Here is a 25,697-nt window from a genome sequence, read left to right as displayed (position 1 = left end):
GTCATTATGCAATGCAACCCAGTGTGTAAGTGTGTGTACGTGTGTATATGGTGGTAGGGCGGGGCGGCGGTAGAGGGGGGGGCTCGTACTTTTGGTTTTCCAGCCGCAGCGTGCCTGTGAAGTCATACAAATGTCTGTTGGGACCTTCGCACTCCAAGACACCGGATAAGGACATCAGGTCCTCCAGCGTCTGGATGCCGGCTGTGAGTGAAAGTCCCTGCAAGTATACCAGTACAATCACATGTTAAATAAATAAATAAATGGAGCACAATTGAATGCATCCTAATAAAAATATGAAATAAACAATTTAAATTAACATTCAAAATGTAATAAAATACAATTAAAACTAGTAATACTAATCAATTAAAACAAATTAAAATTAACATTTAAAATGAAAATAGTTTAAAATGATGTAATTAAATTGGAACTTTGCAAGAAGAAAAAAAATATATAATAATAATAATAAATAAATATTACATATTACTTAAAATAAAATTAACATTTAAACAGCAACTTTGAAAAATAAAACTGAATAAAATACATTTCAAAATAGAACAAATACAATTCAACAAAATTATCCAACTTCTAAAATAAAATTGAATAAAACACAATTGGACAATTAAATAAATTATAAAAGCTACCACTGGAAATAAAAGTAAAATCAAATAAAAAATTAACACAATGCGAGGTAGTAATAAAATTACATACATTTTAAGAAAAACCAAAATTTTGTTGTTACTAAATTAGACTAAAAATTACCAGTTAAGCTCTAAAATAAAATTGAGAAATTTACAATTGGACAGCTTAATAAATAATAAAAGTTACCATATAAAATAAAAGTAGAATTAAACATTAAACAAATCTACTAAATGCAAAGTAATAAATAACATTAAATTGACCCCAAAAACTTTTATTCTACGGAAATAAAATAATTTACTGTAACAGGCTAAAATTAGGTGAGCTAAACTTTTATAGAATAAAATACTTGACTAGAAAAGAAAAACTAAAAAAAAATACTTTTAAACTTTTAAATCTTGTTACGTTTCTGTCAAGTCTTTCCCTAAATGGTATGTTTACTGTACCTGCCGGATCTTCAGGTTGGTTTCACCATCAAGGTTGGAGGTCTCCGTGTAGCACATGGCCTGAGGTTCACTGTGGACCAGAGGCAGAGTCATGTGAAATCACAGCAATGTTCAAATACAGCATACAAGCATCAATTACACACTCTGACCTGGACGACACAATAACCATGTCAGCTGGGAGGTGCTGGCCATTGGTCACCTTCACTATGTCTCCTACTGCCACCTAAAGGTCGGCAGGGCAACGGCGTGGAGGGAGATGGGCATTGGGGAGGGCACAGAAAAAAAGAAATTAGTGAGCACCCTTTAGAGATGACATAAAGTGACAGGCAGCACAGCAGTACATTGCTTAAGCCGTCTTTTAATTGGACTACAACAGAGCAGGCTCACATATTTCAAAAACATGTTATCCCAATCAGGAGGCTTTTTGGAACTGTGCACCTTAAGGAAATCTTTCTCTAGTAATACTGTACTATAGAAAAAATAATGGCACGAAATATAAAAATATTAGGAAAATACATTTATTCGAGAAAAAAATAGAAAAGTTAATTAACAAAAGTGTTTATAATGAGAAAAATAGCAGTCTTTAATATTGTACTTTATGAAAACATACAGTAATGACATATTTAAACAAAATGTACAGAATTAAACATGTTTTGCCACATCGTTTTACTTCATTTCATTGGACATTGCGGTGCTCCTTCTGGTGTGCGCGCCTTGGCCACTTGGGGTCAATATATAATAGACATAAGGACGTACATGGAGATTGTCACTCCTCAGTAATCTGGAGTAATAATAGTCGTTCTTTGCAGAGGATAAATAATATATGCTCGTGAGTATTACAGTATATTGTGTCGATCCACCGTTTGTGTTCAAATATCCAAATATCCATCCATCCAAAGGGGTTATGACAACGCAACACGGATGCTGTTTGTTAGCCCATCTCTGTTGTTTTGCATTATTTGTTAACATTAAGCTCAGGTTTAGAATGTGCGATGAGGCATTACCTGCTTCCAGATGATGGTCTGCCAAGCTCCGTTACGTAACACTGCCACACAGGAAGGACAACAGCAGCTGTCAGTCAGCCTATAGAGGAGAGCTCTCATGCACTATTCATAGCAAAGTGTCTAATGAGCGACACACAACAGCCCAGGGAAAACAAAACCACAGGCTCGGGCGCACAAGAAAAGGCGAGCAGAGTGGAGGCTAATTCATGAGTGGATACCTGTGGTCGTCTTCTTGTTGACCGTGTTGTCCGCTTTATGTCTTTTCTGCAAGGAGACAACGGTTGACATGCTTTTAAATGAGAGCGCAGGGCGTCGTCGTTGCGGTCGGCGGCGGAGAACTCACGTAGTCCTCGATGATCTCCTTGATGCCGGCCACGGTGAGGATGAAGATGAGCGGCACTAGTGTGGTGTAGCGGCCGGTTGGCGAGACGTCAGGGATTTGCTGAGGGGGAGGGCACAAGTCAAAATATTAGGTACACCTGCACAATCAAAACTGATAACAATGGCTAGTTTTGAGGACAGAAGGCTTCACTTAATGTGCGCACTTCTTGGGTAGTAAAACGAAACAGTAAAAATTATACATACGTATTTATGGGTCAGAAACAAATAAAAAAATAATAGACAAAAAAACAGAAAACAAACATGTTTGTCAAAAAATTCAAAACTCGAAGAAAAACAAAAAATAATGTTAGAAAAAATATACAAAAACGATAAATTCAAAATATCACATTTTTCAAAATGAAAAGAAATTCATATAAGTGCAAACTCAGACGGAAAAAATTACAACAATATTAGAGAAAAAGTCCAAAAATATAAACAAAACTTTCAAAATATAATATATACACATATATAAAATATTTCTGATTAAAAATACTAAAATGTTATATTTGCAATCCAAATATATAAAAACTAAATCAGAATATTTGAAAATACAAAAATAATTTAAGGGGAAAAAAAATCTGAAATAATACCCATGTATTCAACAAAAACAATGAAATATTATGAAATGAAATTCTTAAATATATCTTAGCATAAAGCCCACTGTGAACTACAACTGGAAAAATACGTTGACTACGTTAACAAGTTGCTTACCTGCATGAGTGTGATGAACAGGAAGAAGGCGTTGGCTGCCCTCCGGATCTGCTCGTACATGAACCGGGGCAGAAATGAGAGGACGCCATACTTGGTGGTACTAGCGGCGGCAGAGGGGGAGGGGAAGAAAGCGCAGCAGATGGAGGGAGAGCAAGTCACAGTCAACTCGCATAGTTTCACCAACTCAATAACAACATTTGCTGCCCAGGTTTTAATCAGTGCAGCAGTTGGAAACCTTGGAGACAATATTTCCCTGCAAATCACGCCTATAAATAAACTAAAACTTCTATCGCTGCAAGCTAAATTTGGAGCACACACTCCAGTTAAAACAGCAGAAACATTGGCAACTTCAATCAAATGCATTGATCACATAGCTGTATTGACTGCTAAGAGCTTCCTTAAGTGCTTGTAAAAGAAAAAAGTCCTTCAAGATGAGCTTTGGAGTGGACAGGTAAGAGCCTCCGCAGTGGGACTGTTTAATGGATGCTGCACAAGATACAGTGGATACAAAATGTCTACACACCGCTGTTCAAACTCCAGGTTTTGTGACATTAAAAAACGAGACTACGATGAACAGCTGAACTTTATTCATGGTTAATCAGAGGCACTTTAAATGGTGGGAGGTGTGCGCTGACACGCATTTAACATCCGCTTGAATGTGACTGGTTCATTCTGAACACAGCTGCATCCAAAGTTATGAGATGGTGTGCACACTTGTGCAACCGTATTTTCTCATGTCAAGTCGATGTCGATTAGTCAATGATGTCATTTGTGTTTTTCACTGGTTTTGCACCATGATCCGGTTTCATGTAAAGACATGTTTTGACGTAGGTTGTTGCACAGCTAACGATTTTTGGGAGTCGACGAACGTTCGGTCAAAGTCTATAAGTCATTGATTTATTTTTTTTGCCACGGACCGGTTTCACGTAATGACATATTTTGACGTACAGACGTACAAATAAAAACAAATGATTAAATTTAGTCCTCTCCTTGAGCCGTCACCTTTTCGCGGTGGAGGGGTTTTGTGTGTCCCAATGATCCTAGGAGCTAAGTTGTCTGGGGCTTCTTGCCCCTGGAAGGGTCACCCATGGCAAACAGGTCCTTGGTGAGGGCAAAGCATGGCTCCAAAAACACCTATGAAGAATAAATTAAATGGATCTAGGTTTCCCTTGCCCGGACGCGGGTCACCGGGGCCCCCCTCTGGAGCCAGGCCTGGAGGTGGGGCTCGAAGGAGAGCTCCTGTTGGCCGGACCTGCACCCAAGGTGCACAGCCCGAAAGGGTAGCATGGATCCTCCTCCCCATGGGCTCACCACCTGTGGGAGGGGCCATAGGGGTCGGGTGCAGTGTGAGCTGGGCGGTGGCCGAAGGCGGCGACCTTGGCGATCCGATCCCCAGCTACAGAAACTGGCTCTAGGGACGTGGAATGTCACCTCTCTGGCAGAGAAGGAAGCCCGAGCTGGTGTGTGAGGTTGAGAAGTTCCGACTACATATTGTCGGGCTTGCCTCCACACAAGGCTTGGGCTCTGGTACCAGTCCTCTTAAGAGGGGTTGGACTCTTTTCCACTCTGGAGTTGCCCATGGTGAGAGGCGCTGAGCAGGTGTGGGTATACTTATCGTCCCCTGGCTCGGCGCCTGTACGTTGGGATTCACCCCGGTGGACGAGAGGGTAGCCTCCCTCCGCCTTCGGCTGGGGGGACGGGTCCTGACTGTTGTTTGTGCCTATGCACCAAACAGCAGTTGATTACCCAGCCTTTTTGGAGTCCTTGGAAGGGGTGCTGGAGAGCACTCCCGCTGGGGAATCAATCGTTCTGCTGGGGGACTTCAATGCTCACGTGGGCTAATGACAGTCAGACCTGGAAGGGCGTGATTGGGAGGGGGTTGAGGTCATCGAGGTGGTTAAAGAGCTCCTCGGTGGCAAGACCCCGGTGGAAAGACCCCGGTGGATGAGATTCCCCCGGAGTTCCTAAAGGCTCTGGATGTTGCAGGGCTGTCCTGGTTGACACGCCTCACAGTTCTGAGGACCGGGGTTCAATCCCCGGCCATGCCTGTGTGGAGTTTGCATGTTCTCCCCGTGCTTGCGTGGGTTTTCTCCAGGCACTCCGGTTTCCTCCCACATCCCAAAAACATGCATGGTGGTTAATTGACAACTCTAAATTGCCCGTAGGTGTGAATGTGAGTGTGAATAGTTGTTTGTTTGTATGTGCCCTGTGATTGGCTGGCAACCAGTTCAGGGTGTACCCCGCCTCCTGCCCGATGATAGCTGGGATAGGCTCCAGCACGCCCGCGACCCTAGTGAGGAGAAGCGGCTCAGAAAATGGATGGATGGATAATTTTGTGTATTTTCTTTAAAAATCTTTTTGTAGGTTCTAATATTGCACAAGTGTACCTAAAGTTTCAATTTGTGCCACTCCCGTTAGCAACTTCCTGACGTATTCCAATATTACGATAATACTGACAAGTGTCCTCATTTTGTTTGGGATCCATCCATCCATCCATTTTCTGAGTCGCTTATCTTCACCAGGGTCGCGGGCTGCTGGAGCCTACCCCAGCTATCTTCGGGCGGGAGGCGGGGTACACCCAAAACTGGTCGCCAGCCAATCGCAGGGCCATTTCGCTTAGGAAAATCATGAAATCAAATGTTCAAACAATCCTTTTTCACCTCTATTCTGCAAATATCCTCACGTTATTATCAGTGTACCTTAGCCTCTTAGCAAGAAATGCCCGTTGTGGATGTGAGCAAACATAAGGAAGGTCATGCAGAGGAGGACGTGTGTTAACATTGAAAAACATCATCATTCCACGTCGTTAGCCTCCTAATGCTTTGTCTCGGAGAGCCAAATTGGTACGGTAGTGGCACAAGACGGACGCCAGTGTCATTTGGGAAAGATGCACATGTTGTGTAACTGGAGGGCTCTTGGCTAGTCGTTCGATTTCAAATCGTATTTCTCGTATTTCAGGGGCTGAGCTAATCGCATTATGTTGGATAATGTGAGCTGCTCGGCCCAACCTGTCGATCTCTATGTGCAGATACGGGTATTTAACAAGATTAGTTTGCAGCATATAGATACATGGCGATTGATGGGTTCTTTTTCTAATATTGTTGTATTTTTCTTAATATTTTTGTGCCTTTCCCTAATATTTGTATTTTTTTGTCTTATAGTTTGTAGTGTTGTAATATTTTGTATTTTGCCACATATGATTATAATGAATTTGACCTCTAACCCATACAATTTTTTAAGAGAGGAATTTAAAAAATAAAAAGATATTGTGGTTGCACTAAATGTGCACACCCTCTTATAACCGGGAATATGGCTGTATTGAGAATTGAACACTCATTGAAAGTCATTTTTTAAAAGGAGTCAACACACACCTGCCGCCATTTAAGGGGCCTCTGATTAACCCCAAATCAAGTTCAGCTGTTCTAGTAGGCTTTCCCTGACATTTTTGTTGTCACATCTTACAACACAAGCCATGGTCCGCCGAAAGCTCCCACAACATCAGTGGGATCTCATTGTTCCAAGGTATCAGTCAGGAGAATAGTAGAAAATAATTTCCAAGACATTAAACACACCACGGAACACAGGATAGACAATCATCATCAAGTGGACGAAATATGGCATTACCAAGAACTGGACTTGCCTCTAAAAGGGATGAAAGGACGGGAAGAAAACTAGTCAAGGAGATTGCCAAGAGGCTGATAACAACACTGAAGGAGCTGCAGGAATTTCTGGTTTAGTACAAATATATATTTTTTATTTTATTTTTATTTATTTATTTTTTACTTCATAGCTTTTTTTGTTTTTACATTTGTGTATTTTTCATCTAAAACTTTTATTTATCACTATATTGTTTGATATATCTGTGTTTTTCACCCAATTATTTTTTTCTAACAGTTATGTATTTTTTGTCTACTATCTCAATATTTTTATCTCAAACCTCAGCGGGACCAATGGTAGCCTACTGCAGTGACTCAAGACAGACACTGGGGTGATTTGTGCAACATTTTCTCGGATTTCAGGGTCCCAGCTAATGGTATTAAGGTTTGGAAATGCAGCGGTGCAGGTCTTCCTGAAACTCTTCAATAGCCGTATTGATTTCGCTAAGATTAAAGCCTTGAAGCTTTTATCTACATCCTCTCTGCAGCTCCATACTTTACCGTCGCCCCTTTTTATGCAACTTGTGCATTAGCACTGCTTGGCTGCACTAACTATCCACTATACAAATCCCCCCACCTGTGTCCTTTTTTTTTTTTTTTTTTTTTTTTGACTTTGGCTTTAACATAAGAACGTCTGGATTGTTTTTTTCCAAAACAGAAGACATCCACGGGAGAGCATTAACCTGCTGTGTGCAGCTGCTTACACAATGCTGGATGGACATCTGTACTGAGTGACAGACTAACGCACACTTTTACACTCCATAATGGCGAATTAGCGTAAAGGTTACAACTTTGCTCCAGAGAGGAAATTATGAACAGTTCTTATCACAATTAAAGTGAGCAAATTGACAATGCTATCAGTTCTTGCGACACTTCTAAAAGAAATATGTCAAGGATTTGGGAGTGGCATGAGTCAAAAGTTACATTTCGCCAAAGGTATCATCATCAAACATTACGAATAATATTGAAAAATACAAAGACAAAAAGTTTTTTAAAAAAATGTCAGAAAAATACAAAGGTAGTAGAGGGAAAATACACAATTAGAGGAAAAAAATAACACTAGAAAAACGTTTAAAATATATTGGACTAATATATCACATGCAAAAGACACAAATATTAGAAACAAAAAATAAAAGACGAAGAAATTTGATGAAAATCATGCCATTAGGGGGAAAAAAAAAACCCACAATAAAAAAAATGGAAGTATTATATGAAAATACACAAATATTAGACAAAAAAAATGAGAATCTTTAAATATTACTGTGCATGTATTGACTGAGTGGCACGTTGAGTCAAATTTCAACTGTGGCCATAGATACACTTTGGGCCTCACCTTTGGGACTGCTGCAAATAATCACGTAATGGATGAGCTATTAAACCGCCTTCCTATCTACCGGTTCTAGAACTGACATCATCTTTCCCTTGAAGACCTTAACATACTTTTAACAAGAAAATAACAATGAAAAATGGACACGTTGCATGAACAGTGATAGATAGTTCAAATGCCGGGTTTTTGTGCTACAAACAAATGAGACTAAGATATATCATTTCAAATAATTTCCTCAAGATTTAGAGCCAACACTGACTGATAAGTAAAATTGGTCAGAATTTCTTTCACCTTAACTAAGGCCTTAGTTCCATTTGAATGAAAACAGCCCCAATTCAGGATGCTGCCATTACTATGCTACACTGTAGTTATAGCGTTCATTTGGTGATGAGCAGTGTTGTGATGGCGCCAAACATACCTTTTGGAATTATTGCCAAAAAGTACAACTTTGGTTTCAACAGACCATTATCCATTTTCAATTGTTTTTTCTTTCTTTCTCCTGACAGATACCTTTGAACAATGAGATCCCTCTGATGCTGTGGAAACTTTCAGCGGACCATGGCTTGTGATGTAAGATGTGACTACAAAAATGCCAGGAAAAGTATTTGAGAACACCTGAACTTTACTTGGGTTTAAGCAGAGGCCCTTTAACTGGAGGCAGTTGTTTGCTGACTTCTATTTAACAGGAGTTTAGGCACACTTGTGCAATCACAGTTGTTTACAATTGCTACCGCTCTCTGAAAGATAAAAAAATGAATTGATATGTACATTTTACATCGGTCGCATTACTGATGAAAAACGTTTTGAAATGATTTATCTTGGTCTCATTTGTATCACAAAAACACAACATTGGAACAGGGATGTGAAGACTTTCTATATGCACTGCAGGAAAACAATGTGAAGCATCCGTGAGCAAAAAGAGCTTGCGTGCGTCCATCGGGCTCCTACCTGACGTGGTTGTCACAGAACTTGGTGGTCTGGGGCCGGTTGAGCAGCACGCCACGCGCCGTGGCGTCTACGGGCTCCGCCTGCGACGTGGTGCCGGACATCTCATCATCCGCCTTGTGGTAGCCGGCCGACGAGCAAGCGGGTCCTGCACCGTTGGATTGATGAGAGAGAGGCGAGGCTGGGTGAGTAAGGGGATGGGGGAGGGGGCAAAGGGTGGGAGACAGACAGACAGAAAAGGAGGATGGTCGGGTGGGTGGATGGCGAGTGACACACACACACACACACACACACACACAAACACACACACACACATTCAAAAGACATCTAGCATAGGCTGAGTGTGTGTGTTGCCTGTCAATGCACCCGTGGGACTCCCCTCCTGCTCTTGCACCCTCCACCCTCGAACTAATAATGGATGTGCTGAGGGGTGCACAATAGGCAACAAACACACCGGGCCCACCTCCAGCAAGCAGCACATGGAGAACCCTGACAAGTGACAAGAGGATGCAACAATCTTCCCTTGCCTCCCTCCCCCGCGTGCACGCCGTTGACTCAGCTGCAGACCTGGATGGACGGACGGACGGATGGACGGAGAGACAGACCGAGCGACGACTCTGCAAGAGGGAAGTCCGGATGTCAAGATGTCGGCCCCCTCCAGATCCGCCGCCGCCCCATCAGGAAGCTGCCTTACTACTATTACTATACCGCTACTATTAACTACTATTTGCGCTGTCTCCGCCCTCCGGCGTGATGGCGAGCGGCCCGTTGTTGCCGCCGCTGCTGCCGACAGCCCAGACGACGAAAGGAAGCCATATGGAGTGGAGAGCCTGAGTGAGAGGGAGCGGAAAACGGGGAGGAGGCAAACCCGGGGCTCCGCTTTCTTAAAGGGAAAGTAGCCGCGTGACGCACTCAGGTCAACAGCGGCAACTGTAGTCCTGATCTAATCTGCTGGTTCCCAACCTTTCATGAGCCACCCAAGGCACATATTTTACATGAGAAACATCTCCCGGCACACCGCCACCAAACACGTCACAAAATCTACTGAAGCTATGATGATCTAGTCTGAACTGACTCACAACTGTCCTCAGTGTGAAATCCAGGCATGTTTACTTGAACATCAAGCTACTATTGTTGTACAAATGCTAACAGCGGGTTAATTGTACCTTCTGCCATGTAGTGGAAGAGCATTTAATTGTTCTGCTCATCACTACACATTGCTGGCATAGATACATGATTTGCAGTCAATAAATAATTATTCAAATTCGATAATTTGCCGCCACACAGAGTGCCATGAGATAGTGCTGTGCGATATTACGATCTATACAAAAGTTAGTTCAGACTGAGCAATCCGCTATATGTGGAATGTCATGTGACCAAACCCAAAACACGGGATAACGGACATTTTGTGTAAACTATGCTAACGAACATGGCTTCAGTTTGATGAGATGATTGTTTGAAGCCGGACTTGCTAACATTTTGTTTTCCTTATGGCTGCTGTCTTCAGAAAAAAGTTAAATACACGTATATCATTTAGTTATACAAATCGGGTATGATATATGTAAACAAGAACGAAGCCTAGACGTCAAATATTGTCATGTTTGGTGGCTCTGTGGTGACAACTTGTGTTAAAAAAAGACATTGTAGACGTTTCAGGTCCCGACAGTTGTTTTGTTACCGCCCATTAACCCGAACCGGTAGAAGTGCTGAGACCAGTTTTGCCAAATCCAAAAGTAGGTTGTGCATATAACAGATTTGATTGGACAAGATTCATTCCTTACGTGATGACACACAGTACAACAGCAGTGTTGCTAGCCCAATAGCGTAACTGCCCAAGTCATTGTTAACTTACTGTCACAATATCAATAAAAAATACCAATGTGCTTGCTAAATACTGTTTTTCCTTTATGTCCGTGTAGATTCTCAGTCTTCCAGGTCATGATAATCCTCAAAGGTTGGACTGAAGCTATTGGAGCCCAAAAAATAAATCTGCAATTGGTATCTCCAATTTTTGCTCACAAGTCAAAACAAAAAATAAAAAAAGCAATCATATGTCAAGGTATCCTCGCACCACTGTATGTCGTTATCAGGATTTAACATTTTCTCCATATCGCACAGCACTCAATCCAACATTCAGATGTTATTATCATTTCAATTTAGGGAAAATTACATTACATTTGAAATTATTCCTGTGCATTGTTGTTTTTGCTAACAAATCGCGGCATCCTCTCGGCAGTCCGTCTGTTTTTTACGCGCTTCCCTGTAACCTGTAAGGCCCAGCCTGGACCACTTCAATAATTTAGAAACTAATAAAGTCCAAGCCTTGCCTAGTGGATTGAGTATCCCGCAGCACTCAAACCCCTCTTCTATTCTACACAAAGCCGTGAGCTCTCTGCACGACTCAAAGTCCTCACCGGCTAAATGATAACAAATGTCCTATCTGTAGATCTGCGAGTAGGCTATTACGTGTGGGCCTGTAAGTCACAATCACTCCACAGTGCAAATCAAGATGAGTGAGCCACTGTGACGAGGTCAACGCACCCATTTCGGTCCCGTTTGAACTCTAATGTGCATGCTTCTTTTACAACTGGCATTTATTATGCCTGCACCTTCCACGATCAATACTGTTAGTCTCATGAGCCCCACTTTGGCTCAGAGCAGCTCAGTCCCTAGGTTACCCAAAACCTCTTGATGGGACGGAAGCAAGGTAAGTCGTACGTCTTCATCAGCAATGAAGGTGCAGCAAAATGCTGACGAGAGCACTGCGGGGGTCGGACGCACCGAAAGAACCGAGTCCAGGAGAGGGCGTAGTTACACGCTCGCGATAACCGTCAACCCGGTGACACTCGTCTTCCCTCAGAAAACAACAAGATACTCCAACTAACTAGCCAATAGTGAGCCATCTACAAGTCAAATTTGGCCGTTTTTTCTACCCGTCACATGTGCAACTTGACTCCAAATGAATCAAATTCACATGACGATCACATTGCACAAATCAATGAGGCATTTCCGCAGTTCTCACGAGCAGGATTTCATCCGAAATTGAAGAAAAACTGTACATTTTGCTACATTTTTTAACATTTAACTTAGTGTTTTGTAATTAGTGTTTAGGTGGTAAAGTACGCTTTTAACAGAAGTCTGCTGAGAGTAACCAACTGTGAGCAGCAAATTAGCATGTAAATTACGTGTCTAGAGAGAAAATAATACAACAGCTAGCGACACCGAAGTCACAAATGACACACTCAAAAACCGTAAATCAATCAGTATGTTACCGCATGCATACGTCAGCCAAGAGGAGGAGCCTTTAAGGTCAAAAGTATATACTGGTATAGTATATTACATATTTATAATATCAGTAATGTCATTAGTTTAATGTTAAGTTCCAATTAATGTTCTCAAAGTTAAAATATACAGGATGTAGTTTTCAATTTAGTTTTGCTAAGGGAGTACATAACCCATTCAGAAATACTTCCATGATAATTTTTACACTTACATTTATGTCGCAATAGACAGTATATTGTTACCGTGAAGGGATTCAATTCATACCGTGATACAAATTTTATGGCCATATCGCGCAGCCCTTCTTCATTAGTTTCATTTTAATCTTGATGCTGAGGTTTTGGTTAGTTAGCATGCCGCACTTGTAGCTGTATTTAAAGAATTAGCCTACACAGCTAACAAAGGTTTTACCATAACCCTACGCCAAAGTTTGACGCAAAGTTTGGTCAGGAGCAGAATTGAGAAAATAAAAACATTACCAACGGAACGCCGCCTGCCCGGTCGGTCCCCACATCCCATGATGACCATCAGGAAAAGCCCCCCCAACCGCATCCCCCCCCCCCACTCCCCGCCTTGTCCTCTAGTTGCAGCTTCTGCTCGACCCGGTCTCCCGCCTTGCCGCCGGGTCCATTTCCTGCGGTGTCACAAAGCAGCAGTGAGTGAAGAGGCGAAAAAAAGCCTCTTACGGCTCGAACGATACAGTGCGGGCATGCTAATCCTCGCTATGTCTGCTCTGCAACTTCACCTGCCGGCTAAGCCAAGACACACTCGTAATCCTACACGTGAGACACACGTAACAGCGGAACGGTGACGACAACAACAAAAGTGCAATCATTCTAATGTCGTACAAGTAGGGCTGAAACGATTAAATCGATTGACTCAAATCATTCGATTACAACAACAACAAAAAAAGTCGACGCAAACGCTCTGCTTTGACACTTCGCAGTGATAATTTTTTCAAACAGACTAATGTTGTTGCAGACTCACACACCACTCCGTGGAGCAATATGTTGGAACGACGGCTTTTCGATAAAAACGTAGGAAAGACATAAGGATAAAGCCTTTTTTTTCTTTTTTTTTGCGAAAAATAATGGCGTAATGTTATGAGAACAAAGTTGTTGTTTTTTCAGATAAAAAGTAGCATTTAGCGAGAATTAACTTATAATGTAAAAGGAATATCACCAACTTATTCGGGGAAAAAAAACATCACAAAAGAACAATTCACAATTTTAGAAATGGCGTGAAAACATTGGAACGACAAGAATAAATATATTATTGTTCGAGAAAAAAATGGTGTAATGTAATGGGAATAAAGTCATATGTTTTCAAGAAACAAATGTGTAATTAATGAAAACAAAGTCATATTTTTTCCAGAAAAAAAAAAAAGCTGCAATATCGGAAGCTGGAATTTTAGAACGATCTCAGCAATTTTCTTTTCGGAAAAAAAGTCATAGTAAAAGAACAATGATAAGTCATAATTTGTATCGGGGAAAGAAAATGGCATTATGTTTCAAGACTAAAGTCGGATTTACGAGAACAATATTGAGACGATACATTCTCATATTTGAGAAAAACAAATTGCCTAATGTTAAAATAAAGTACCTTTTTCCCCCGAAAAACATTGTAAAAGATCAACGACAAGCCACTATTTAAAAAAAAAAAGTAGTAGTGTTACGTAAATGAAGGCAGAGTTTTACAATAAAGGCGTATTTTGTCATCGTAAAAAAAAAGCGCATAATTTATTCTTGCGGGGACGTTGGCTGGTCCACCAGATTTGCGCGCACACACCCACACACACACACGCTTTCTCTTGTTTTTCCATGGAAGGATGCATTTTTGCTATAAAAATAAAAAGCATGCAAGGTCATGCAGCCCGTCTCTCCATCCAGTCGACATGCATGCGTACGTGCTCTTTTCAAGCATGTCCAGCCTAGACATGCATGTGTTGTGCTGTTGCACAGCATGCATTCCTTCTCTATCTACAGTTGTCACCTCACTGCCTACAAGTAGGGATGAAATGGTTGAAGTTGTACATGTTTTTAATATTTAATTTTTTCCCAGTTTTTTTTAAGTTTGTTCATCTAATAGCTATTTGTAACTTATATTGTCGAATAGTTTGTAATATTTTCGAATATTTTTGCTGTAGTTGTATTTTTTTCATACTTTTAATTTTAATGTTTCACCTATTTTAGTATTTTTCGCAACGTTTGTATTTTTAATCCAATATTTTCTTATTCTAAGACTGTTCGATGTTCTAATGTTCTAATATTTCGGTATTTTTTGTAATCTGTGTATGTTTAATCTAATATTATGTAGCAACATTTTTTTGTAACATTTGGATTATTTTTTATTTTTTTGTTCAATTAGTTTTGTACTTTTTCTGCTATTTCATTTTTTATATAGCAGTGTTTTTACTATTTTATGTATGTATTTTGATATAAAAGTTCTACTATTTTCACATTGTTGACGTTTATTATTATATTTTTCCCCCAATACTTCTGTATTTTGTATTCTATATTTTAGCATTTCATCCATGCCGTGTCCTTTTCTTAACCATTTCATCTCTACCCATACAAGCACATGTAGTGAGAGGGTTCGATTGATCACTCCGGGCCCCGAGGAGCTACACTCAATCCCCTCGCGCTCACTTTTCCGCCCAAACGGAACGCTTCGGTCGCCAGGCTGCAGCTCTCCAGGGCCAGGTGGGAGCAGGCCGGGATGGGCTCGTGACAGCTTCTCCGGCTGGCGCACATGCACCAATCGCGCATCACTCACTTTTGTCAAACCTGTCTGGCGGGCGGGCGCGCGCACCCTGGCCGGGGTCCTGAGGCTCGGAAGCGTCCTGCCTAATGGCGGTCAACACTAACTGCTCTGTGGCCCGCGGACGGGAGAGAACAACACAACACCAACAAGACAACAGGTACATATATATATATATAAATATACACACACACAAAGAGCACACATTTGTATCACTGTACATGTGTGAACAGATGGATGGCGTGGAGGATGGCAGGACACGAGCGCCCCCTGTTGTTGAGCGCATGTTAACACCTCAGGGTATCAGGCCCTCACCCTACCACAGAAATGCCTTGAAATTACGCGTTTTTGGTGGTCAATCGGTCGATTCTCCAAATGAGACTCAGTCGAAGTTAACTAAAAAAAAAAAAATGTCTGGTGTCCCTTTAGTGGTACGTGAAAGACTCACTGCCTAAGGACAGCTCAGTTGTATTTAACGTTTGACTTCAATACATCTGTATTCAAGCTTAAATAGTTATTTGAATCTAAATATTTTTTAGGATACAAAAATGGAACATTTATGTGCGATGCATTTTAATTGAATCTTTCTTTAAGTGCAGTTTTGTTTATTTTCCTATATTTAAGCGGAGTGGTAAAGTTCAAACGCTGCATAATGCGACTGACTCTTGCAATAATAAGCATACTTAATAGGGGGGAAAAAATATTTGCCTCATTTTTATGTTAAAAAACAAGGCTGACATTTACTACACAACTGCGCCCCCTGTTGTCCAGCACCTATACATAAATACCTCAACGTATCAAGCCTCACCCTTGTACTATCTAACGGCACACAAGTTGACAGTTGGCCGCACTCCATATCACTTGCATGAGCCCGATCTGTGCACAATAACATGCTTTCATTAGCCTCCATGCTCAGTTGCAGAAATAAAAGCCATACTTCAAATACTTAGATGCCCCCCAAGTTGGTTGCCATTACATTTACTGCGACATTTCATGTTGTGGTGTCTCGCGGTGGACGATGTAATCAATAAACAACTGAAATACTGTGGTTGCAAAAGTGTGCACACCCTCTTAAAAGTGGGGATGTGACTGTTCAGTTCAGTATTAGCCAATCCCATTCAAACTCATGTTAAATAGGAGTCAGCACGCACCTGCAACCGTTTAAATTGCATCTGATAAACCCATCATAATCTTACAGAAATTAAGTAATCATTTTACGAGAATAATTAAAGAAGAAAATCGGAATGTTACAAGAATAGTCTTTTTGAAGAAAATAACCTTTTTACAAGAATGAAGGTATATTTATTTTAGAACAAAAATCATAATATTGCAGGAATAAAGTTGCATTTAATCCAAAAATAGAATTTTATGTTACGACGTGAATAAATTAGTATTTCCTTCCCTAGAAAAATGTCTCACAAGTATAAAGAAAAAAAAAATTCTGAAAAAAAGCCAGGATGTAACAAGAATGAAGCCTTTTAAAAAAAAAAAAAAAAAAAAAAAAAAAAACGGTGAAACATTATCAGAATGAAGGAAAACTTTTTCTTTTTTTTAAAATACACAATTCAACGTGGCCAAAATGTAACAGCTTGTAACTGTAGACGTCTCGACAAACATGTGGAAGAGCCAATTGGAGCAAAGAATCTAAAAGTTACACTCAGGGAGATACCACAAACACCTTGGAGCACATATGGGAGGGAAACACACACACACACACACACACACGCGCACACAAAACTGACTTTCTACTTTAGTCATGCTGGTTTCGAGGGTTTCAGTCTATGACTAATGATTTATCTTTTCCTCTGCTTTCTATTTGTGAAAGTGGCAGGCACACACTCTCACTCACTCACACACATACAAGAGCATAGCAGCAGCCTGACAATATGCGCCGTCACTATTAAAATAAATGACAAACACATTCTACTCTCTTTGAGAACAATCCACTGCAGTCTGTGCAGTGTGTGCGTGTGTGTGTGTGTGTGTACCATCCCACGCAGTCTTTAATTAGTCACTACCAACCTTTTCTCTGGTTTATGTAATGAATCTTCGAGCTGCAACTAACGATATTTTGAATAATCGATTAATTAATCGATCAAGCGGATATATATATATTTTTTAATTTCCATCCCTTTATTCAAAAACAGGACATTCATTTCAAATTGACAAATGCAGAAAAAGCACAAAGATAAACTGATTATGACTCAGTGACTGGTTTGGTCTGTAACATCAGAAAATAGGCAAAAATGTTGATCATTCTTGTCCAAAGTAAAAGCAGATGTCTGCAAACATCTTATTTTGATTTAACTCAAAGCTAATCGGACTGATTTCATGGAGGACTATTGAAATTTTAGAATATTTACTGTTAAGAGGCTGAAATTCCAAGGATTTGGACAATTTTAGCTTAAAAATGTCCCGAAACAATTATTGTTACGTGTTATTGTGGTTTTATAGCATTATTGGGCTATTTTTCTTCTTTTTTATTTTATTTTTAGGTCTCATAGCACCATTTATTTCAGCCTCATAGCATTATTTTTTCACTCTCATAGTGTTACTAATTGTGGTCTCATAGCATTTATCACGTTTCATACCATTTTTACAATTTGTTATTGCGGTCCCACAGCATTTTTGTGTTTTCATAGTGTTATTATAGTTTCACAGGATTATTGTGACCTCCTTGCGTTATTTTTCTCGGTCCCATAGCGTCATTTATTTCGGGCTCATAACATTGTCTTTTTTCCCGTCTCATAGCGTTTTTGTGTTTTCATAGTGTTATTGTTTTGCCACTGCGCCCTCCTAGCAATACCTTTTTCAGGTATTTAGCGTTATTTATTGTAGTCTGCTAGCATCATTTATTGCAGTTTCGAAGCGGTATTATATTAGGCCTCATAGCATTATTCTTTTTTCAGTCTCAGGCTCATAGTGATATTAATAGCATTTTTGTAGTTTCATAGTGTAATTGTGGCCTTCTAACGTTATATTTCTCAGCCTTGTGACATCATTTATTTCAGCCCCACAGCATTATTATTATTATTTTTTCTGGCTCACGTCGTTATTTCTTGTTGACTCATAGCATCATTTATTGTTGTCCCAGCTGGTTATTTAGTGCACTTTTAGAGCGTTTTTTTTTTTCATATTTCATAGTATTATTGTGGTTTCATAGCATTATTCCCTAGCGTTACTGTGGCCACATAGCATTACAGCAGTCTCATAGCATGATTTTTAGTGTAGTCTCAAAACGTCGTACGTCGAAATAGTCGTAAGCCGAGGAGCTCCGCATTGCTTACCAGGTCGCGCGCTCCTCAGACGGTCACATGACTGTTAAATCGGCTTGCTAATAGGCTCGTCCTCCAGCTGGTGACACAAATCTTTGGCTCCAACAGGCACAAGAACGCTCCCATCACTCACTCGGCGTGTCAAAATGACGAAGAGTACCAAAGCTCACCTGACTCACGAATACATAAGTGTCGTAACGTGAAGCAACATCACGACCCTCGTCTATGAAGGGCGGATGAGGCGACGTTTGCGTTGTCCTCCTCACATCCGCGGTCAACACACACACGCACATAGTACCGACGAGCCACCATTAACGTCAGCACGTAATTATAGAAAAACGATAATAAAACGCTACAAAAGCCACAGCTGGTATTGTACGTTATTTCGAGCTTACCTCCTTCGCTGTGGATCTTCTTGGCCCCCCGGTTGAAATACATCGTGCCCGTGGACGAGGGTCGTTGGAGCGGCTGGGACGAGGAGGACGAGGAGGTGGTAGTGGAAGGAGCAACGGGGACATGCTCGCTTACGGCTCGCCCGCAGTGGAGCCGAGGCGAAGGCAAGTAGTAGCTCCGGGCCGCGGCCGCTGATACCGCTGACGACCGGGGACCATGTTCGCTCTCACCGCTTTACCATCCAGGGGGAGATGGAACAAGTGATAGGTTAGCTAGTTCCGTTAGGTAGTTTCGGATGTCAGAATAAGATGCTTTAACATAAAAATTAAGATAATAAACCTCCTCCAACACTCTTTTCTATAATTTAGACACTCTTTGACTATCACGTAACACGTAGCTTTACACGATAGTTACGATTTAAAGGACATAATCAAAAGAAATATCCCACCAGGTTTTTATTTTGAAGTGAAAAAAACGACGTCTACTTCTTTACTGTGGAGTTTTACTCCGCTCTGGTGTCTTTTCAAGCGAATTCTCATCCGCGTAGCGTCAGGTGCATGCTAGTAGGTTAGCAAGTTCAGCAAGGTAGTTTTCCATTTCAAAATAGAACGCACATGATGGTTTATTCCGTCTTAACACTTTTCTCGATATCTTATTCTTAAATTGCCATGCATATAAAACCTAGAGCTACACAATAGCAACGAATTTAACGACAGAATCAAAAGTAAATGCGTCTTAAGTTTTTATTTTGGTGAAAAAAATGACTGCATGTTAATAGGTTAGCTCGATCCGTAAGAGTTCTGGATATCCTGATTTATTCCACATAATGCGTTTTCTTTACCTTCTTGTTTAACGTGCATATAATACGTATATTAGCATACTAGTTAATAATTAAATGACAGAGTCAGAATCTTAAACTATACGCGTGGAGGATTTTATTTTAAAGGAGAGAAAACGACGTCCACTTATTTTCCGTCAACCGTTAGAATACTTATGGCGTCCCTCTACGCGAATGCGCAACTGCGTAACGTCAGGTGCATGTCAATAACTGATTCGGTCTTTTACGCAGGAACGTGGAAATAAAGGGTGATAGAGTAAAATAATGGTTACAATGACTTGACACAAACATGGCGAGCACACAAACGCGTCACTGGGCATAACAAAGCTGCGTTTTATTGTGTTGTCGAGGACCTCCCACATAAGGGTTAGAGGTGCACATAGAAACAAAAATCATACCACTGAGTGTTTATTTACTGTCATCACATGGCAACATGATACACACATTCGTGGTTTCAAAAAGTGAATTTCTCCCCATCTTACTAAATAGAAACAGAATAAATATTGACAAGTGACATGGCGAGCCTCTGCCAGCTCTGTGCTGCACCTTCGGAGAACAATCAGGAGAATTCCTTCAATTGCACACATTCTGACAAGCATGACTTTATGATCATATTTCTTTGTTTGTTTTAATCTAAGTATTGCACAGCTAAATGACAACCCTGAATTCCTGCCTTTTGCATGTGCAACTGTTGGAGACCGGCTTTTTTTGTTATTTGGGTGACATCTGCTCTGTTGTGTGGAGAGAACTTGACAAATCATAAATACTGAACCTAGATTATTAATACAGAATTTATTACAAATTAAATACAGAAACTCAATACAGTGCTGCCTTGCCTTACAACTTTAATTCATTCCGTGACTGAGTTTGTGAGTCATTTAATTCGTATCAAATGCTGGGCAAAAAACAAACAAAGACTCGCTAGTTGGTGCACTCGTTAGTCATGACAGCACCATAATTTTGTTAAAGCGACTATAAAGGGACAATTTAAAATAGTGGGGGTGGAACAGACATTTTGCACTTTCATCTTAAACTGTGGTAGAGTATTATATATACAGTCTATCCATCCATTTTCTGAGCCGCTTCTCCTCACAAGGGTGGCGGGCGTGCTGGAGCCTATCCCAGCTATCATCGGGCAAGAGGGGGGGTACACCCTGAACTGGTCGCCAGCCAATCGCAGGGCACATACAAACATAACAACCATTTGCACTCACATTCACACCTAGGGGCAATTTAGAGTTGTCAATTAACCTACCATGCATGTTTTTGGGATGTGGGAGGAAACCGGAGTGCCCGGAAAAAACCCACGCAGGCATGTGGAGACCATGCAAACTCCACACAGGCGGGGCCGGGGATTGAACCTTGGTCCTCAGAAGTGTGAGGCAGACGCTCTAACCAGTCGTCCACTGTGCCGCTTATTTACAGTCGAGAGTGGACAAATTAAAATATGATTTCTGACATGGGGAGACATCTTAACAGTGTCAGACTACGAGGAGCAGCTAACACAAGTTCACTCGCAGATGAAGTTCTGACATGATATAGAAGAGGAAACTGAAATCAAAAAGCCTAAAAAAATAAACATTATTAATTCTCTGGATTTAAGCCTTTATTCACCTCTTCTCCTGAACTTCCGGTTCCACCTTCTTATCTATCAAGTCCCTCACAGAAATGAACACACTTATGTACATGCGGCTGCTCGGGAGCAGAAGAAGCCAAAGACCCTCAGTCGTGGTGCGCTGCGAGTATGGGCTGCCTGCAGATGGGGCAGGTGTTGTTCTCAGAGAGCCAGCGGTCGATGCAGTGGATGTGGAACTCGTGCGCGCAGGGCAAGCGTCGCAGCTTGTTTCCCTGCGCATACTCGTTGATGCAGACGCTGCACGCACGGCCCGCTTCTCCCTCCAGGCTGGCCTGGCCATACGAGCGCGTGGCCAAATTGTCAATCTGCTCTTTGGTGAGGCCTCGCGGGTGCTCGTCGTCGTCCTCGTCGTTCAGGAGGAAGAACTGAGCCAGCCGCAGGATGGGCAGGGTGCCGTTTTCCACCAGGTTGTTTGTGTCCCTGCTGGTGGGACGCCCCTCCGCGGCGTTCGCCGGACCGCCGCCGAGCCTGGCCTGACCGACCTGTTCCTCCTCGTTTCCTTCCGGCCCCACGCTCTCTTGATCCTGTCCACCTGAGCCCACCTGAGCTGATGTATTCTCACTGGCAAGCGAGCGAGCCGCCGGGCCGGTGCTCGTATTTGTAACGCCGACATCCACGTGGGCGGGGGCCACGCTTTCGGAATCGGCCTCTGTCTCCATGAGAGAGCTGAGCTCCCCGAACCCAGTCATGATCTGGCGCAGGATGGAGCGCAGCGCCGTGGAGTTGGGCTCACCCAGCCCCGTCTCGCTGATGCGCCGCAGCGGGATCCGAATGGTGCTCACGTAGGTGCGGATCCCGGCCCGTTCCGAACGGGATATGGTGCGCCGGAACCCGCCGCTGTCGCTCTCGAACGTGACGGTGTTCTCGGCGACGCGGGCCCGGGAGCGCGTCCTGCTGGCGATGCTGTCGCGGTCCCGGTTTTCCCCGGGTCGGATCCGTCTCACCTGCAGGTCCAGCATGATGGTGGGGTGGCGGCGAACTGAAGACGAACCTCCCGCGCTGGATGAATGCGATTCGTTCTCCCCGCTCTCTGCGGTCGGCTCCGTTGCGGTGGCTGCGGGTCCTGGCACCGCCTCCCCCGTTTCCATGGAAACCGAGCTCGTGCCCGCATCGACAATGTGGATGCTCGAGCCGCTGATGGCACTGCTGGACGCCGGCGTGCTCACGGGGCTTCTGTGCAAAGGGGAACGGCTTCGCCTGGACGTGCGGGCCGGGGCGCCGCCGTTCCACGCTGCCGCCACTCGGCGCCAACGCCCGCGTGATCGAGTCCGACGTGATTCCTGTCCCACCGCCGGTGCCTGAGACCCCGACTGGGGCGACACACGTGGACAGTCTAGTGATAAAGTCACATTGTCGCGGCTTTGCTCCAGTTCTGCATTGGCGGCTGTATGCAGGGAAGTTGTAGACTGATCGGAATGAGAAACAGTGGGTGACGGTACTAAAGTGTGCATGGTGTCTCCTCTCCTTTGAGCAGGGGGCGCAATAGGGGCAGAAACTGCAGGGGGGCTCATGGAGAGGGTGCTGCTGCTGCTGCTGCTGCGTGTGCGGCGAGTCTGCATCCTCCTGCTGAGGGCGGGCCGAGGCGTAGGGTAAGGAGACGGCCTGGCCGCGCTGGACGGGCGAGCGGCGGCGGAAGAAGCGGTGCGGCTCGGCGGCAACGTCGGACCCGGAGAGGCGGCGGGCTGCTCGGCCGAGTCCAAAGCGTCGGCGTGCTCCCCCGCCTCGGGCTGGTCGTGGTTGATGTTGATCTCCAGGCTGAAGCGGAACTCGCCACTGTTTGGGTTGGTCCGGCTGACGGCGCGCCACGTCTGGTTGCCGCTCTGCCCGCTGCGGGTGGCGTTGCCGGTGCGCCGGAAAGTGTTCAACCACTCAAGCAATGAGTCTCCGTTGGACGCTTCTGCCCCTGGCTCTGCGTTCCCTGGTAAGAAAGTATGAGGATGACTTAAGTGTTGATTTGATACAAAAAATGATAATTCTGAAGTGGGACACATTCAAGTGCCAAACTTAAAACATTATGGAAAATTCGTAATGGCTTGTATACAAATACAGTTCTCTGGAGTGCCTGCACATCCATCTATTGTGAAATTCAACAAGTACTTGAGTGCTCATTTCTGAAAATGTGTGTCTCAGCCCTTCTGACCTTAGTTCGTGTTGCATAATATTGGGGCCAATTCACATAATAACTAGGGGCTGAACAATTAATCGGCCAGCCGAGTGTTAGAACTTGAACAAATCTGAGGTTTCCCAGCATCACAGAAAGGATTGTGTTCCACTTTGGAGGTTGAAGTTCCAAGATAAACGTTGACGTGGTCCTAGTCCTACCTGCTCGTCTCCCACCGGAGCTTCTATCCTCTCCGCTACTGCCCTGCTGTTCCACGGGCTCGGCGGCTGGTAAGCGCTGCTCTGTGATGGGCTGGGATGACTCGCGCTCCTTGGCTCCATCCAGTCGTTGCTGGAGCTCTTCGGCTGTCACTTCTCCTGTGTGTCAAAAAACAATTGGCAAGAAATTAAAAAGAGGGGTTGATCCTGTGTTTATTATCTCTGGGACTTCTTCGGCCTATTCAATATACTGCACACTACTCAAAAATGGTTAGGGATACTGGGCTTTAGAGTGAAATTTCACGATGAAAGTCAAAATATTCAATGGCATTCACAGAATGTGATTGATCAATGAACATTTTCAAGGACATCCACGTCTGCGCCTCTTCCAGTCTCTCTGTTGCAACCTGCTGATGACCCTCTATGCTCAGTTGGCAACTTCCCTCTGAGAAAATCCTGTCTGCAACCTCGCAATGGGGAGGTACTGTTCATCAATTGCTCGACGGCGTCTTGGTCTCGTGAAGTAACAAATTGTGAACACTATGAAGACTACCGATTTGAAACACTGAACAGTTGGATAAAGGTTTAAGTTCACCTGTAAAGGTTAGTGTTAGGATGTTAACTATTTTTCGCAGTGTACTGCAAATAACAGACGATCAAAGCGTCCCTCCTCACCGGGGGTCCCCAACAGGTTGCTGTCTCTCATGAGCCGATACTCCTCTTCGCTTAGGTCATTAATAAAATGATAGTAGGCCTCCTCCCTCCGAAGACGCTCGGCCTGTCTCCGACGCTCGTCTCCCCCGCCAGGAGGGTCCATCACCATGAACAGTGCTGGTAAACACAAGACAGCAGCGTCATTATTTTCCCCTCACCCACTGCAGTTATGTAATTAACATCCTCCTTAGCAACCCAAGAGTAAGATGTAATTAGCATCCTCCTTAGCAAACCAAGAATAAGCCAATTTGCCTTAACTATAAAAAGATACATTGTCACAGTCATCCATTTTGCCTTGACGGACCCACGGACAGCATACTGACAAAAACCGACAGTTTAGACTGGCTGCGTGAACGCATCGTAATGAGAACGTTCACATCATTGATCCGCAAAGCGGCCGTTAAAGGACCCCCGCACGTCGAACGTATTCGTCGCAGCTGGTAATATTAGCTAAGGTGTGTTTTTTTTTTTTTTTTTTTTTTTTTTTGGGACAAGCTACGGAAGGCCACGTTGAAGGCAGGGGCGATAAAGCAAGCTAAAGTGGCGCTGTCCTCAAAGGAGTGGCAGCCAATCGCCGGCCCGCTGGGGATGAGTGACAGGCCGACTGTCCAATCGTCGCCGCGCGGAGGTGGTCCGAAACGCAAAGGACAGGGTCTCCATGTAAACGAAGGAAAAGACAAAAGAATTTGGATTTTTTTGTTTTTTAACGTGACACAAAACGCGATGACGGCGAAGTGTGTGTCGCCAGCGATGTACAACCAGTTGGGCGTACACCGCAATGACACATAGAAACATTTTGAATGCGCAACGCCTGGCTAGCGGAGTCCCAGCTAGTTAGCGCAAGTGACGATAGCGAATAGCAACCCGAACACACAACGTTAGCTCGGTTAGCTGACCCGAAGCCGAATTATTTCCCCCGGTAAACATCGGATTAACAGTTGTACTATGGAGTCAATGAGTGAGGTCGATAACGCCAAGCACCGCCATGGATTTACGAGAGATGACAACGACGTAAAAATAGCATAGTACCCGATAGAGCAGCTGTAATGGACGGTTCCCTTCGTTTTCCCTTCTCTCGCTCTAACCAAGATGGGACCAAGTGGTGTTACGGCCTATCCGCTCCGTGTGATAACAGACACTGTTGCGTTGGTTCCTGGGTCTACATAACATAAATTTTGCAGTAAAAATAATTAAAATGTAACCATTAGAATGGGCTCCCGTCTGAATGTAAAGTGTCACTGTTTAATTCAGGTGTTAAAAAGGTCGAAGATTCTTTTTTAATGACAGTCCTGACCTGAATGTACCGCATTTCAGTTACAGTACTAGTTACGGTCTCACATTTTATTTGTGATGTATTTTGTATTATTATTTTGTGTA

General features: G+C 43.0%; 2 protein-coding genes across 13 annotated transcripts in view; both read right to left on the bottom strand.

Annotated features, from left to right (window-relative positions):
• The window catches only part of atp8a2 (ATPase phospholipid transporting 8A2), a 53,915-nt gene extending 34,060 nt beyond the window's left edge, over positions 1-19,855 (bottom strand). For 3 of the 12 annotated variants that reach the window (XR_009767435.1, XM_061667100.1, XM_061667105.1), the window contains exons 1-10: positions 18,816-19,166; positions 15,161-15,256; positions 9,110-9,254; positions 3,179-3,278; positions 2,430-2,528; positions 2,305-2,350; positions 2,087-2,127; positions 1,232-1,305; positions 1,083-1,152; positions 90-217 (exon numbers count right to left, since the gene is read on the bottom strand). Coding sequence is in view for 11 of the 12 variants with exons in the window: in XM_061667100.1 (XP_061523084.1) it covers positions 90-217; positions 1,083-1,152; positions 1,232-1,305; positions 2,087-2,127; positions 2,305-2,350; positions 2,430-2,528; positions 3,179-3,278; positions 9,110-9,254; positions 15,161-15,256; positions 18,816-18,858 (842 nt within the window). In the remaining variant the exon portion in view is untranslated. The other 9 variants (XM_061667099.1, XM_061667106.1, XM_061667101.1 and 6 more) reach the window with 9 other exon arrangements.
• Positions 19,856-19,960: 105 nt separating this feature from the next.
• On the bottom strand, positions 19,961-25,436 carry rnf6 (ring finger protein (C3H2C3 type) 6). Its single transcript, XM_061667111.1, has 4 exons — positions 25,350-25,436; positions 24,282-24,437; positions 23,610-23,765; positions 19,961-23,205 (listed from the first exon to the last, which is right to left on the bottom strand). The coding sequence occupies exons 2-4, from the start codon at positions 24,427-24,429 to the stop codon at positions 21,374-21,376; spliced, it is 2,136 nt and encodes a 711-aa protein (XP_061523095.1). The 5' UTR covers positions 24,430-24,437; positions 25,350-25,436; the 3' UTR covers positions 19,961-21,373.
• Positions 25,437-25,697: the final 261 nt, after the last annotated feature.

This window comes from Phycodurus eques, chromosome 21 (genome assembly GCF_024500275.1).
Source record: "Phycodurus eques isolate BA_2022a chromosome 21, UOR_Pequ_1.1, whole genome shotgun sequence".
Lineage (NCBI taxonomy): Eukaryota > Metazoa > Chordata > Actinopteri > Syngnathiformes > Syngnathidae > Phycodurus > Phycodurus eques.
Note: the sequence above shows the minus strand (reverse complement) of the source record. Positions and strands in the feature narration are given on the sequence as shown.